At 45.2% G+C, this 16,467-nt stretch overlaps 2 protein-coding genes across 15 annotated transcripts in view; both read left to right on the forward strand.

Annotated features, from left to right (window-relative positions):
• Positions 1-5,175, forward strand: part of LOC125700161 (serine protease inhibitor Kazal-type 5-like) — a 76,726-nt gene extending 71,551 nt beyond the window's left edge. For 9 of the 13 annotated variants that reach the window (XM_048960518.1, XM_048960524.1, XM_048960520.1 and 6 more), the window contains one exon: positions 173-5,174. The gene's annotated coding sequence lies outside the window, so the exon portion shown is untranslated. Of the gene's footprint in view, positions 1-172 lie in introns of all 13 variants that reach the window. The other 4 variants (XM_048960516.1, XM_048960517.1, XM_048960526.1 and 1 more) reach the window with 3 other exon arrangements.
• An 8-nt stretch (positions 5,176-5,183) lies between these two features.
• LOC125700159 (ovoinhibitor) lies at positions 5,184-15,026 on the forward strand. Of its 2 annotated transcripts, XM_048960510.1 has the most exons (17): positions 5,184-5,388; positions 6,100-6,119; positions 6,932-7,068; positions 7,241-7,301; positions 7,575-7,708; positions 8,138-8,198; positions 9,062-9,198; positions 9,657-9,717; positions 10,356-10,492; positions 10,728-10,788; positions 11,806-11,939; positions 12,021-12,081; positions 12,199-12,273; positions 13,313-13,449; positions 13,842-13,902; positions 14,233-14,348; positions 14,832-15,026. In XM_048960510.1, exons 1-17 carry the CDS (start codon positions 5,199-5,201, stop codon positions 14,875-14,877), a joined length of 1,629 nt encoding a protein of 542 aa, XP_048816467.1. In that variant the 5' UTR covers positions 5,184-5,198; the 3' UTR covers positions 14,878-15,026. The 2 variants fall into 2 exon arrangements, with proteins under 2 accessions (XP_048816467.1, XP_048816468.1); XM_048960511.1 differs by lacking the exon at positions 12,199-12,273.
• Positions 15,027-16,467: the final 1,441 nt, after the last annotated feature.

A 16,467-nucleotide genomic window follows, 5' to 3' on the forward strand; every position in this document is an offset into this window, starting at 1 on the left:
AGGTATCCCTGCAGAGGGAAAGGATGCTGGCAGAGCAGAGTACTGCAGTTCCCTATCACAAGGAGGTGGAGGTGGCCCAAAGCAACCCAGCTTTGAGCTTTCCTTGTGGTTCTTCTATGTCCCTTGCCTTTTGGAACTATAGTAATAAACCATCTGCCCCCTGTTTCTCTAGGACAAGTAAAGGAAGATCTGATGTCAAGCACCAGGGAAGCTGCCGAGTTCCCAGTGCTGTTGGATCCACCTTCATCCCCTTCTGCAGCCAACAGGCCTGTACTTGCTCAGGTGGAGGGTGAAGGGCTGTGGGGACCCAGTGGTGGCTTCCCGCGTTGGCCCCACGCATGTTGTTGTAGTCGCTGCTCGGCTCGGGCTCTGCCGCCTCGCTGTGTCTTAGCATGTTTCTACAATAAAGATAACTCCACAGCGTCCTGTTGCTTTTCTTCACTGAGCCTCACAGGAGGGACGCGTGAGTCCCCGGTCCGGCTGCTCGCCACGCGTCCCTTGAGCACTAAGCACCAAACCCAAGTGAAGATGTCAGACACAAAGAAGAATGTGGTCTGGGTTCTGTTAGCGGGGACCAGCAGTCGGGTTCTCTGGCTCGCTGTAGGGCCTTGGGTGTATCTCTTTGTCTCCCTTCAGCCCTTTTCTCTTGCCTGTAAAAATGGACATTAAAAGATGCTTACCTACCTCAGAGGGTTGTTTGGAGATTTTAATTGGTTTGCATTAGAGAGCCCACAGATGGAACTCTATTCCTACGCACCAATCCTGGAGTGCAGGACGTTTAACTGTTGCAGTCATGCCTCTTCCAGCCAACACCCGATGGGCCATGTGTATTTCCTGTTCTTTCGTTTATGGCTGTTACTTAAAGCAAATATGTTCTTATTTGTGTAAACTTTATTGCAGGACATTTCCAGAAGACCTTGAGTGAACGTACAGTGTTTGAGTCCACTTTAGCTGTGACCTGATCTGCAAATACTCTCTGTTGTAGATAAGGCCAGAGTGACTTTCAGGTTTTGGCAGAATTTCACTCAATGCCAATTAATTTGGCTCCCTCCACAGATATTGATTTTTTTTTTTTTTGTTCAATTAAGTTATCACGATCTTTTTTTTCTTAATGCAGCTAATGAAAATCGATTTTTTTTTTACTCTCATAAAGTACTTCCGCATGTATCACATTTATCTGTCTATAGCTTGATTATCAGCAGGCTTTGACACAAGATTAATATTTTGTGTGCCGATTTTTATTTTTTTTTTAATGTGTGCAAACACTGTGGTTTAGAAATATGTTATTGCTACTTATTTCTACGTGGGAAAATCCCACCTCACAGTTATGCATGGCAGAAGTCACCAGTTGGATCCAATTTAGCTGTTTCTAGGGATGCAAGATTCCTCTGCCTTTGGGCGGGTGAATCCTTGAATGTTATTTATACCTTCCAAGAAGAATGAATATGAGATGGTAAAAATGTGCACTAACGATGTCTGCTCACTGATTCCAGCTAAAATCGTGTGCAGGGACCTCTATGTGATTTTGTAAAAGCAGTACACGATTTGAGGCTTAAAATAGGTTCTTGCAAATGAAAATCGGCGCACTTGAGAGTGCTATTATAACTTGCAGTGATTTCGAGCATTTAGATTTTGAAATAATCATCCATAAAACCTGCATTAATTGTCCTCCAAAACCAATGAGCTGATGAGGAGGGTGCCCTAGTAGCCTCTTCTGCTGGATTTGAGCACCTTCTGAATTTCTCCTGCTACCAGCAGAAATTATGCACAGAAATCATAGCTGGTATAAGGTTTATTAATCAGATTACAAAACTGCTAAGAAGGCACACAACAGTGTGTGCTAAAGCTGCCTGTGCTGTAGTTAGTGAGCCTACCATAGGTAGCAATGCTAACTCCTTCCTTTTAGCAGGTTTACCCACTGCTCGTTCTTCCATCATTCCTTCCTCTTGTAGGGCCTGCTTTTGCAGTTTGATCCGGTGGCTTGCAGGCGATGTCTGTCCCCAGCAGTGCTCTAAGCAGCTGACCTCCAGGAAGGGCACCGGGTGAGCGATGCAATGTGTCATTTCCACAGGGTTCCTAAGAAGGAGGAGGCAAAAAGATCAAGAGGTGCTCCAAATATATTATCCTGTCCTCTGTTTTGCTCTTGGTTTCTCTTTGTGGTGCCCTTTAACATTGTAAAGAGACTGTAGCGGTCCTCTATGAACCTGGAAAGGTATCAGCACTCTGGGAAGTCTTCAGTTGCTCTAAATTGCACTTTATTACAGATGTTTCTTCTGCCAAGACCCACTGACCCCATGTGGTTCACAGTGTTTTCTAAGGCTTTGCAGGACTGGTGTTACGAATTGGCAGCCTCCAGGCCTCTCACAAATCTCCTGCTTCTCACAGCGTTTCTTCAACTTCTCCCAAGCACAGCTGGGTTTTGAGCTCAACTGCTCCCTGCAGGGGCTTGAGCCTCCTGCTTTTTTGCATAAAAGGTGTCAGGTACTTATGCAATCCTTAAGGGCATGCAAATGCTGCTCTGAGGACTGTTGATTCTGGCAAAACCCTTTGCAGACCTTGTACTCCCTTGCTATTTCCCAATCCCTGCAGTCTAGCAGCTCTGCCCACCAACTCCCATGGCCAACACAGCAGCAGTCTGTGCATGCTGCAGCGCGATGTGGAAAGCGATGATTGTATGAAAGTGTGATGCTGTGGTACTGCCTCTGCAGGAGCCTGACACTGTTTGCGTAGGAGGACCCCGTGTGTGTGCTGCAGAGCTGTCTCGTGGCTGTCCGTACATCCCTAGGATGCTGAACCCTTCCAAGCAACCACAGCATACGGATCCCTGAGGGTTTCAGCCTTGTCTCCCTGGATTATTACAGGTTCAGCTCTGTGGTCCATCTGATTTATACTTGGGGTCTGATGAACAGGCTTTTCTCTCAGGTCTTTAGGGCACCTATTTAGCCCCTTTTGGTACATTTCCCTGCACTACAAGTCTCCCTGATACACAGAGCTCTTGTCCAAGATTTGGGACCTGCCCTACTTCAGCCCTCTGCAGGAGACTTCTTGCTAAGCAGCCCTCCAACCAGGACTGCAGTACATGGCAAAGAGCTGGAAGAGGTCTACAGTACTTCCCCAGCATGAAGGTATGAGCGCTCTTTTTGAGTAGGTCACTGAAGGCAGTAAGATGTCAATACAACCAACTGCAAAATACAAAACCACATGAAAATTCACAGTTTACCTTGATGCTGAAGGGCTGAAAAGAAACACCGTGCTGTTAGCACAGGCACGCTGCTGGCAAAGTGAAAATGAGCAAAGAGGATGAGATGGACAGATAGCTGATGGAAAAAGCTCTTCCTAATTGCTCCACAGAGCAGCTAGCTTGCCTGCAGGGCTGCAGCATGGGGCTGCTTGTGCATTATGCAGAGACCCCAAGACCGGTGCTGTTTGCCTTAGCAAAGGCATAGCTACAGCTGCAGCGATATTTTCTAGATGTCAGTTCCTTCCCTACATTACTGACAGGTGTTTGCTGTTCTGTCCCTTTAATCTGTATCCTATAGCAAACATTCCTTGAATTTAATAACTTAGCTGGAAGACAATTGCTGTGATCTTGATAGAACATGCTGAGTCAATCTATTTTAACTGCAGATTTAGTTTGCAAATACTGTCTTCTTGTCGATAAGATTCAGGTGTCATCTTTGTGGACATTGGCAGGAATTTCTTGACCGTGACAGGCTTTACAGAGTCTGGCAATTAAGCTGTCAAGACACATTTTCCTCTGCCAGGAAGCACTAATTGATGATAGTCTTGGCTGCAATAGGCACAGAGAGATGGATATTGTAATCAGAATGAATAGAGGTCCTTCTAGTTGAGAGCTACATTGGTCCAAAGGTTTGGAGTCCTTGACATTTGGTGATACTGAGATAAGGAACAAGGCAGGGAGATATCAGAGCTGAATATCAGATGCGGTATGAGAATAGACAGACCTGGAAATGGTTATGTTCTGGCTGGAAATGTTGATACCTGGGGAGGTTTTAACTCTGTGGATGCATACTGCAAAGTACTAATATTAGCAGAGCTACTGGATGTGAGAGCAAATAGAGTTTTCCATTAAGTAATCCCAAAAATCATGTTATTGTTGGTTTGCGAGGGGTGTTGGAGATGTACTTCCCTTAGAAAATAAACCTGATGATTCAACCTGAGCTTGCTCTGTTTAAATCACACTGAAAGTAGATCTGCAAATAGGGATTTTGATTAGTGAGTACAAAATATGAAAGATTAAAACTTGGCAAAGCTAGGATTCTGGTTGAGAAAACTCTTTTGTTTTTGTGTTCAACCTTTACAGTTTATAAAAAATCTACTTAAGGAGAAAAGCTCATTTAGAACCCATCCAAGCTGTGCTACTTTAGTACTGGGCAAACCTTCAGGAGATGTTTGAAGAAAACTGAAGACGTGAAGTGTAAAGGAATGATTAATGTGCACAGTAAACTTGCTTGGAAGGTAATCACGCATGGGCTAATATCAATCTTTACAAAGTTGGCAGACTTCCTAGATAAAGGAAGTACAGTAGATCTAGTCTACCCAGGCAGCAAAAACATTTGACCTGTTGCCCTGTGGGGTGGTGTCACCTAGGCTTGGTGAGGGAGGTCAGGATGAGGTTATGGGGGATGTGGAAGTGTACCGCAGAGGAGCAGGTGGGGTACCCACAGGAGTTAGCAGTGAGCAGACAGAAAAGTGGATCTGAGGACCAAACTTCACATTTTTGTTCCTTGCATTAGTGCATAAAAAGCAGACACACAGAGCAGATTGCTGCTGTTGGTTTGGTTTTTTTTTAAGCAGCAGAAGAGCAGGATTTCTCCCACAGAGAATGGGGTGACCTTCTAGGCTGTGATTGCCTGGGCTCAAGCTGAGATGAAATGCAGTGATGAGGAGCACAAAACCATGCTCTGAGGTTAAATAATGAGGGCTTCTGCTATCCGTTCAGAGCTCAGTTAAAATTGCAGAGGAGGAGGAAGACCTAATTGCGTGTAGCCAGCCATGGGGCAAATGAGGGCTGCGGCACACCGGGGCAGATCCGGGAGCAGAGGGGCCATGGGACGTTCCTTGTTCCCTGGCTCCCCTCAAGACACACAAAAGGCCCCTTCCTGGCAATTGTGCCCACGTCAATCATTAGCTAGAAACCCTGAGCTGGGTAAATACGTTTTTGGCTTCCCGTCTTGATGACAGATTGGGTGTTACATCACAAGGTGGGACCATTTGATATGACAACACGCTATATATTCCTGCTGTTACCTCTGCCCTTCCTCTCCCACTTTGAGAGCAAGCAGGCTGTGTGGGCATCGAGTCGCTCTGCCATGAGGACTGCCAAGCAGTTTGTACAGGTGGCTCTGGCCCTCTGCTGCTTTGCAGGTGAGTGTTTCCTACTACACCACATAGGTGACTATAGCTAGACCAGAGACTAGGCTATCTGTGAGAGTATTTGGGTGTAGCAATGTGTTAGAGAACTTGTTCTGTGAAGGAATGTTCTTTCTGAGAGCACAACAAAACACCAGGCTTCAAGATCCAGGCTTCAGCAAACCTTATACAGGCGACTGTTTTCATCATGGTTTATAGGAGCAAATTGCTGAGGGAGCAGTGCTAAGTGCAGGGCAGGAGTTTGCACATGGAAGCACTGAGTACAACAGCGAAGCAAAGCTGTGTGAAATGGCATCTGTGTCCATGTAAGCAACACAAACACTGCATTTTGTATCATCTACAAATTTTCTGTGTTGTTCCTCAACAGTCACCTGAAATGTGCATGTCTGAGCTCTTGGAAGTCAAATACAAAGTCTTGCAGAAGAGTTTAAACTCAGTGCAGGCTAGAAAATACCTACATTTCTTCCCTGAAGCATCTTAAGAACTGGCTAACACACGTGGCCACTGAAAGTGCAATGAAACTTCATTTAATAACCTCTGATTCATGTTATGAATGTACACCACTGGCATAATGTAAAATTGCATTTTCTTAAACCCAATAAGCCAATCAATGACAGTCTCTAACTGTTTCATGAAAAGATTTGCATATGACATCTCTGCATATTAGTAATATGTGTTTATTTTCTGTCTCCACTTTTCTTTTAGATATTACCTTTGGAATTGAGGTGAGTTACAGATTTTTTTTCCATTTATTCTTTTCTATTCCAGGCTTCTGGTCAAACAAACAAGAACAGTATATAATTACCTGATGAGCAAGTGGATTAATCTAATGAAAGCCTGGTTGCTCAAATAATACTTGCCGATGCATGATTGAATGATATTGCCAAGTCACGAAAAAGTAAAACACACCCATTTATACTATTTTCTGTTCATGAACTAAAATGAAGAAAGAAAGAATTATGTGATCCTATTATGTTAACTTTTGCATATAACTGAGTTAGTCCAAGTCAAGGAGCAGTAGTTACCTCCTTGAGAGGGAAGCTGTCTTAAGATGATAAGCTTGAAAGCATCAAAGACATGATGCTGGTATCTTTTTCTATACAGTAAGACATACAGTACAGTGTTCCCGCCTATACCCATATCAAAACGAGGGAAGCAGCAGGGTCTGTGTGGTGCATTTGTCTGCAGGTTCTTCCCACGCAGTTATGAGATTCCTGCAAATCACCAGAGACTGCAGCGTGATTGGAAAAGATCAGATTTTGAGTTGAGCGGCTGCGGAGCATGGCCAGGCTCCCAATTACCAGCTGCCTTCGTTAGGCACTGTCTTACCCACAGCTCTCCTTCCTCCATGTCATGCCTCCCCCAGTCCTCTGCAGGAAAGCGTGATCAGAAGATTCCTATCTCCTGACTGCCTGAACAGATTCCAAATGATGCCTCAGGTGTTTGTCCTGGCTGGAGCTGTGGGTGGCAGGAGGTTGCCAGGCTGCCTTTCATTGTGGGCACTGACCCTAGGGCTGACGTTGTGCTGCTTCCACAGGTTGATTGCAGTCTGTATGCCGGCGGCATTGGCAAGGATGGGACGAGCTGGATAGCCTGCCCGAGGAACTTGAAGCCTGTCTGTGGCACAGATGGCTCCACATACAGCAATGAGTGTGGGATCTGCCTCCACAACAGGTGAGCTTTATGGAAGCCCAGGGGAGCTATGGGGCAGAACTGAGGGCGACAGCTCTGTCCCCAGAATGTGGGCTGTGTGGAGGAGTATGCGAGTTAGCACCAGGGTGCTGACCTCCAGCCGGGGGTGGTGGCTGCTCTCTGCAATCTCTGACACAGGTCTGCTTTCTTCTAGGGAACACAGCGCAAACGTGGAGAAGGAATATGACGGAGAGTGCAGGCCAAGGCACATTACGGTAAGTCCAACAGTAAGACAACCAAGGTCTTGCTCTATTGGTGCCCGCAAAGAATTTTATTTCATAGAATCAAGGAACAGATGAGGTTGGAAGGGACCTTACAAATCATTGGGCTCTAACCCCCTGCCCTGGGCTGGCTGCCCCCCACCAGATCAGGCTGCCTGGGCTCCAGTCAAATCAGCATTGGGCACGTCCAGGGACGGGGCACCCACAGCTCTCTGCTTAGCCTGTTACTTGTTTACTTATTTATTTCCATTCCTGCTGTTCTTACAGGTTGATTGCACTCAGTACCAACAAGTTGTAAGAGATGGCAACGTCATGGTAGCCTGCCCAAGGATTCTGAAACCAGTCTGTGGCTCAGATAGCTTCACTTACGACAACGAATGTGGGATTTGCGCTTATAATGCGTAAGTCTTTTCTGTAGAACATCTTTCTGGGTAATTAGAAATAGCTAAGTCTCTTGGAAACACTTATGTAAAACACTTTCTAAGTCTTTTTTAGGGTAGATGTTACTGTGAGACTCTTTGAAGCTGGCTACTTGTAATTGTCCAGCCAGCTGCAGATTTCTTCCCCATTCTCAGTCTGTGCCCATGAAGGGAATCATGAAAAAGGCAGAGGACAACCCACAGCAGAGGCATGAATAGATCAAAGTGTTGCTCAGTGCTGTGTGATATGGAAATACCATGCATTTTCTGCTCATGAGTGGTTGCTACCACCTGTGGGCTGCATCCAGACCTCTCAGCTGTGCCTTACATGATGGATGGGACTTTACTTTCTTGCCCCAGTATCTCAGCTTTTTCTCAGGGCTTCCTAACCAAAACAGCTCTTTCTTTCAGAGAACATCGCACCAACATTTCCAAACTGCATGATGGAGAATGCAAGCTGGAGATTGGCTCAGTAAGTGTAATAGAAATACAAATCCATCTCCTAGGGCTGTTAATAGAGAGAATCCCATTGATTTACCTAAGAAAATGTATGACAGGGCTGGCCAGGGGTTCTGGTACACGCTCTTGCTTCCTGCTTGGTGAGGGTGGCTTTTGAAACAAAGCGGCAAAGGAAGAGGCCCCAGATTTTCCGTGAGTTGTGCTGTGCAGATTGGCAGGTTTCTCTCTGGAGGTGACAAGCATTTCCACCCTTTGTAACAAGCATTCAAAATTCCAGTGCTGGTAGCTTTGTTAGATAAAGTGAGATTCATAAGAGCGCCAAGCATACATATTTATAGGGCATAGCTTATTGTATATTTATACTGGGGTAAGAGTCCAGTGCCTCAGGAAGAAAAGCTTGTACATTTCAGCACAAAAATTCTGGGATGCAGGGAGTCCGTTTTCTAACAGATTCCTCCTTTATCACTTCAGCTGCCATGCTTAACTGCAGGGAATCTGAATTATTAAGTAATCACAGCACTGGAGAAGGAAGGAGAAAAACCAACACAAACCAAAATAATATTAATCAGATTTCCAGCTGTTGAAAAATATTTCCCACCTAATTCAAGACTGTTGTGTTGATGAGAAAAGGACTGAAAAGTCTGTAATGATCCTCTGCCTGAAGGCTTCGTTCTCTAAGAGAGGTCCTATTTCTTGTCTCCCAGAGAATTAGGGTAGCATTCCGAAAGCCGTTTCTGATAGATAATTTAGTTAATGTATCAGGGCTTTCCCTGTCACAAAAACTAGGAAGCCTGGAATACAGAACGGAAAAATGTCACACTGATTTTTCCTGCATAGCACAGGCTCTGGAAGGGCTTATTCTCCTTATTTCAACAGGTTGACTGCAGTAAGTACCCATCTACGGTCTCTGAGGATGGCAGAACATTGGTAGCCTGTCCAAGGATCCTGAGCCCAGTTTGTGGCACGGATGGTTTCACCTATGAAAATGAATGCGGGATCTGCGCCCACAATGTGTAAGTGCTGCTCATATCCCACTCTTCCAAAGTAGCCAGCAACACTTTGCCATGCTGGTAGGCTTCCATCTACGTTGCTGCTTATGCCTGTTTCGTCAAGTCTCTTAAGAACTGGATTTTGTTGTTGTTTTTACTGAGTTTTCTTCTGATGCCTTCTTCATGATCGTGAGGGGAAATCTGCAAGATGCAGAACACAGCTCCTTGGATTAGTCTGTGGGCTGGGCAGAGACTGAGCAGAGAAAGGAATAGTTCAGAATGTTGCTTTAAATAACATGAGAAGACGTGATGAGCTTGTTAACGAGCACAGTAATGTAGCTGTATCAATACAATCACCCGGAGAGGCCCAAGCCCTGGTTTGTTAGGTATCTGCTTTAGGCTATGTCTGGTTCATTCTGCATGCAAGTGTTTAAACCAAGAGCTAAAGTGTCTGCTTACTTAACTTTATCTCCCTCTTTCAGAGAGCAGAGGACCCATGTCAGCAAGAAGCACAATGGAAAATGCAGGCAGGAGATTCCTGATGTGAGTATACAACATAAGGTGTATTTCTCCCCTTGCCTCAACCCACTGAACTATTTTCTGAGGCCACATCTACTCTGCAAATGAGCTGGCTTGAAGCCTGCCTCTCTGCACGTGTCTTCTGGGATGTGCCAACATGTATCCAACACACAAACAATGTAGAAATTGGTCAGGAAGAACTTAGGTCTTCTTTTAAGGATGATCTCTAAACGTGTTGCCAGCAAAGTCCTTTACTATTTTCTTGCCTTCTTTTGTTTGATTCTGTAGTGCAGAATGAAAAGGAGATGATATATCTTTTTTTTTTCTTTCTTTTTTTTTCTTTTTTGCCGTATCTTGCAAACTGTTTCAGTAGGTTGTGACCCCTTTAGATCAGAAGTGAAGCTCACTGGCATTTGGGATTGCTTGAGCTGTTTGCCCTGGTGATTTGGCATCTGACAGATTATACAGTGCCATATACCTCCTCCTGGGCATGAGAGAGTTTCTGCAGAGCTGACTCAGACTGACTTTGAGAGAACTGAAGTGTAGCACCAGTGTTGTTTCAGCATCCCAGCATAAAAGACACGGAGAGCAGCAGGAGGCAATGCTAAGTTTTGTCTTTGAGAAAAGGACTTTTCCAGGGCTGACACTTCTACTTCTTGCAGATTGACTGTGATCAATACCCAACAAGAAGAATCAGTGGTGACAAACTCCTGGTGCGCTGCCCAAGGATTCTGCTCCCAGTCTGCGGCACAGACGGATTTACTTATGACAATGAGTGTGGCATTTGTGCCCATAATGTGTAAGTGCAGCATACAAGACTTACTTTGGAACGACTAGTCATGTTAGTACTTCAGATGGCTTCCCCCTGATGTGATCCTCAGGGAGCTGTGGGAGAGCCAGCTAACAGCTGAGCATCCTATGAGGGCTGTGGCATTTGTGCAGAGGAAAAAGAGAATGGGTCTGCTACAAGTAGACCTGAGAAGACTGTTCCTGCTTAGAAATCACGCTCCTTAATGACAGCCTCTCCCTTTCAGACAACATGGGACTGAGGTTAAGAAAAGCCATGATGGAAGATGCAAGGAGCGTAGCACCCCGGTAAGTGTCAGATGAGTGCTGTCTCCTGTATTCCTGCCTTGTGGGTGCAGAGGTTGCTAACCAGGGTCTGTCCATTCAGGCCACAGAGAAGGGGAATGGGCCAGGACTTGGGTGACAAAGTGTCCCAATACTGCAGGTCTCTGGAGGGAAATGTCAGAGCCCATTTTAGCACAGTAGGAGAGTAAGAGCAGAAGCTGTGTTGGATGCCTGTGTACTCATTCAGTGCTGGGATTCCCATTGCAGCAGACAGGTTAAAAATTTTTCATACTGTGGTCAGCCAAGAAAAGGCTGCTCACAGAATGCATGCAGAAATAGCTCTATAAACATGCACAGTAACAATATGTGCTGATAATATCTCAGCACATTTATTCTGCTTATGCAGAGCAGCTCTAAAACACTGAAAATAACTTTGCACATCTCAAGGGAATGCTGTACCTTTTCTATAGTAAAGACACGCTGTTATAATGCTGTCTTTGCTATAATTTGCTCTTGGATGTGTGAGGAATGTGGGTAATAAGAGATACTACACAGGGGAAGGTATGCAAAACAATTGTGAAGTGTCAGAAGCTTCTCCAGTGTAGACTGACTTCCAGTGCTGTCAGTAGATACTTGCTTATTTATCCTCAAGTATTGGAACTGTTTTTAAACACTGTGAAGATTTTTGCAGCAGAGGCTGGTGGGACAGTTTCCTGTTGCTGTTTTGAAAATGCAGAAACAAAATCTAAGGCTTAGTTAAGTCAGGCATGACCTAATGTCAAACCGGACATAATGCCGAACTCCTCATATCAAATTCCTTTGAATAATGCTTGTTTTGGGGCATACACTACATAAGGAAGATTATCTTTCTGGTCTGCTATTTCTTTGCATTCCCTTTGTTAGCAAACAGTACCAAACCCAACTACAATTAATTCATTTATAATGGGAGACTAAACTGATATCAACCCTGATTTTCCTGTTGCTCGAGAGGCAGTCTGTCTCCCAGCAGCTGACTCTGCATCGTTACTGTTTTCTCCCCAGCTTGACTGCACCCAGTACCTGGGCAATAGTAAGAATGGTGAAGCCATTGCTGCCTGCCCCTTCATCCTGCAGGAGATCTGTGGCACTGACGGCGTCACCTACAGCAACGACTGTGCTCTGTGTGCCCATAACATGTAAGCCCTGCAGGTCACCCGCTCATGTATCACCATGGCTGCTTGTCAAGCTTTGCCAACTCTGTTTTCTCTCTCTTCCAGTGAATCAGGAACCAGTGTTGCCAAAAAGCATGACGGGAGGTGCAGAGAGGAAGTTCCTGAGGTAAGTGATAAATAGGAAAACAGGAGCTTGAGGTGATGCATTATTGCCTAACATGCACAACGCTGGCTGGTTTTGGTGATGCTGTGTTGTGCCCTCCTGCTGCCATCCTTCCTGCAGGTTAACATCAACCCTGGCAGCAGGAACGCTGTGCATTTTCTGCATGCAGTCAGGGAAAGAAAGAGAAGAAGACAGGTGAGGAATGAGTTATGAGACAGGTAGCATATATGATTTAAGACATTACAGGAAGAAATCTCTTTCCCACAGCAGCCTATCATACCTGCCGTGGGAGTGTAGCTATCTGTTCTGGCAGTATGGAAAGGGACATAGAGCACCTCCAGGTACTTGGTGCCTTCTGGATACCTGTGCTATGCAAAGGGATGTTTTCAAAGATTAGAAAACTACCTGCATTTTGGATGCTTATACTTAATGTATCAGAGGATTCAAGCCCCTCTCACTTTCTATTGTAAATGTGATATACTGTAATGTATACCAACAATGAATCTTGTAAAAAATACCAGATAAACTATATGTGGCTTGCTCTAAACTATTTACACTCACTGGGGAATAGAAAAACAAAGCCATCTCATTATCATGTGTTTGAAAGAGTCAACGTTGTGAGTCAGATATTTCATTTCTATACAAACAGACTATGAAATGTCATTGCTTTGTTTCCTGGATATGCTCTGTGCTCAGACCAAGATGCATAAATCAGTGAGGAAGAGCTCGCACTGGAGAAACTGGGATAGCTAAAACTCAAGGCCGGTTCTTCAAATGGCATAAATCATTTTGAACTGCTGTCTGTCCTTCTGGCTGGTTGCAACACACAGAACCAGCCCCTTGCAACAAAAGGCATGTCAGCACATCTCCTCAATTCCTGTGGGCCATGACACACTCCTTGGTCACATTGAGCTTCTCTTGCAGGAAGTGCATAAATCACAGCAGTTTGTTTTGCAGATTATTTACGAGCTGCATTTTGCAGTGTCCCAGTTGTTCAGCAAGCTCTAAGGGCATCATGATAAATGCAGAGCTGAATGAGTGATACGCACCTTCAAGCTTTGATTCAGTCTTCTCCAGCATGAGGCTGTGACAGAAAATTGATAGTTTTCAATGAAGAATGAGTCAATACATAACCATAACCCATCCTGTGGCAGATCTTGAAAGGCAGAGGCGTAAGCAGGGGGGTTGTGCCTGAGTTCCCTTATACAGAGTATTTGCTGCCTTTGTCTCCCAGCTTGACTGCAGCAAGTACAGAACCTCCACACTGCAGGATGGCAGGGAGCTGATGGCCTGCACCATGATCTACGATCCAGTCTGTGCTACCAATGGCGTCACCTATGCCAGCGAATGCACGCTGTGCGCTCACAACCTGTGAGTACTCGTTCTTCTGCAGGGGACCCACTATGGCTGTGATTGGAAACATCTCTGAGTGCTGAGTAACATGTGAGGGCTCTGACTAAAACCTCGTGCTGCATGGGTCCTGACTGCCTATCCCTGTTTCCATGGTTGGTGTTTGAGATGGGCGTTTATCAAGGCCCACTGCCCCCAAAGACCCAGAAAAGGGGTTCACGGCCTGGGAAAGCACTATTCCATAAGATGCATCCCTAGTCTTTGAGGGCATGTTCTTGCTAATGCTGCTCAGGTAATGCTTAGCTAATTTATCTGAAATTGTCCCCTGTACTACATGGGAATGAGGTTGTGCTCTTATACCATGGTTGTGAATGGGAAGGGTTTCTGCTAACGTCCATCTCTCCTTCCTCCAGGGAGCAGCGGACCAATCTTGGCAAGAGAAAGAATGGAAGATGTGAGGAAGATATAACAAAGGCGAGTGGAAAAGGATGGGAACAAAGAGCCGGATCTGATGACTGTTACAATCACAGGGGACTGTGATTGATGTCCTCTGTTCCACGTCAAAAACAGGGGGAGCAGTGTGCAGCCCTGGGGAGGTCCTTTGGGAACGTCACACTGGTTGTAGAATATCTGCCATCCATCCCATGGGAATGGACATGGCAGTGCACAGGAATAGTGTGAGCTCTCATTCCTCACCAGGAGGAACTGAGTTGGTTATTGCCGTGATTTTCCAGTTTCACTCTTTGTGCTGGGGAAATTCTGTTTGCTCCCAGGCAGAGACTCATGTCTTCCTTGTGTGTGCAGGAACATTGCCATGGGATCCAGCAAGTCTCTCCCATCTGCACCATGGAATACATACCCCACTGTGGCTCTGATGGCAACACATACGGCAACAGGTGTACCTTCTGCAATGCGTACCTGTAAGTATAGGAGTGAAACCCTTCCTGTAACTGCTACAGATGCAGGGTTGATTTTTGTAAGGTGTTTTTCACTAATTGTTTATGGGTGTGTGCTAGAAATTTCTGATGCACCATGACTTGTGCAAGGTGTTTTTTTTTTGCTTTTTAATAGAAAATGCAAAGCACCCATTTCTGCCAATCTGTATGTGGCTTCCTGTTTCATTTAACTTCAAAGACATTTTTCTAATTTTCACCAGCATACAGTTTTGTCCCACAAGCTCATCAGGGTATGGGGAGAGTACTTTACCAAACTAGCTGGAGTGTTTCAAATGTGTGAAACCTGTCATCTTTCCTTTGATGTTCATAATGAAAGGAAGTAGTTGGCCTTTTGAGACTGTTCTTTATCTTTCGTCAGTGTTATCAACATTTGGGCTAGTAAGGAGAGGAACAAGGCCGCAGCACAAAGTCTATTCTGTGTCTAATTCTTTCTTCTCTTTTCACTAGGGAGAGCAATAGGACTCTCAACCTCGTGAGTATGAGCGCATGTTAACTCTGCACTGGAGTCCAGCGTGAGAAATAACCTGCCTTGCACATGAGTCTTCATGGGCCAATATTCCCCAACAGTTCTCCTTCAGCTTGTTTTGTGTTCTAAGCTCTCCAAACACCTTTTTGGTGAATAAACTCACTTGGCAACATTTATCTGTCTTACCTTAGTGTCACATTTCGTGCCTTTTTCCCTTTCTCCTCCTCAACATGGTACACAGTGGTGCACACTGATTCTTCTGTTGATGTTGGCTCTGACAGCCAATGTGGGTAAAGTTCTTGCCATGTGTCCCTGTTGTTTTAACTTCAAAAAGGGGCCTGGGCTCCCCTTAGAGCTCTCAGGCATTTCCTTAATATTCATAGTCACGTTGGCAGGATTAATTTCTCCTAAACCTTGGTATGACCTGAGCAGGGGCTCCCTTTTTGTAGTCAGTGCAGGGAGACGTTTGCCTCAAGAGCCTGGTCCATCCCACCCACAGGGTAATTCCCAAGATGAGGCGGATGGTTTGCTCTCACAAAGAGAGTTTTCTTGCATTTGGCTAGAAAGGAAAACTCACTGCCTACCTGTGAATTCCCCTTGTCCTGGTTCTGCTGCCATTGCTGCCTGTGCAGCCTGCCCCATGGAAGGGACAGCAACTGCTGTCACAAAGGTGATCCCAACCTGTCTCCACCGGACAATGACCTCAATGACACATGCTGTATAGGATATAAAATACAGGAGGGGAATGCCAGGCTCCCTTCAGGGTTGCAGAGCAGAAGTGTCTGTGTATAGAGTTTATGTCTTAGTCTATTAATGCAACAGAACAACTTCATTCCTGGTGTCTTGTGAGCTGGAATTGCTCATGTGGCAGGGACAGGCCTGCTAAATCACTGCAATCACTACATTCTGAAGCTATTTGGGAAAGAAAAGGATTCAGGGGATTGCCTGTGACTGACTTTAACTGAATGGCAAATCATAGGAAAGCAGTTCTGCTCAACAGTTGGTTGTTTCAGCTAATTCTTGCAGCCAAAGAGCCAGGTAGCCAGTGATACAATAGCTGTCACTGTGTCTGTATGGATGACAGGGAGGTAGGGTGACCTGGAGACCACCCTCCAGCTTCTGCCAGCACAGGGAGAGTCACCACCTCCAGCTCCACAGCAGTGCCATTGTGATTTACCAAAGAAACACAATTATTTGGACCAGTTTGGAAAGTCACTCGCTGAATTGTGAGGCTAGATTAATAGGCTGAAGGCAAACGTTCCCAACTTGGAGATACTGTTGGTATTGTATCAGAGAACAGGGCCGTAGCACCTCTGTGCTATTAGATTCTGGCTGGCATGTACTTTTCAAGATGATTTGTAACTAACAATGGCTTATTGTGCTTTTCTTGAGTCTGTGTCCTAATGTAAACGTTCCTTTGGTTTATATAACCTTCTTGCCGTTTGCTCTTCAGCTGTTTTTGTAGAACACAGGCTGCTTTAATCTAGTTTAACTGTTGCTTGATTATTCTTAGGGATAAGATCTGAATAAACTTTTTGTGGCTTCAGTAGGCTTTGGCTTGGGCTTAGCTCTCACACTGGCTTTTGCAGCCTTTTCAGTAAAGCTATCAAGATCCTA

Source organism: Lagopus muta, chromosome 14 (assembly GCF_023343835.1).
Source record: "Lagopus muta isolate bLagMut1 chromosome 14, bLagMut1 primary, whole genome shotgun sequence".
NCBI classification, from domain to species: domain Eukaryota; kingdom Metazoa; phylum Chordata; class Aves; order Galliformes; family Phasianidae; genus Lagopus; species Lagopus muta.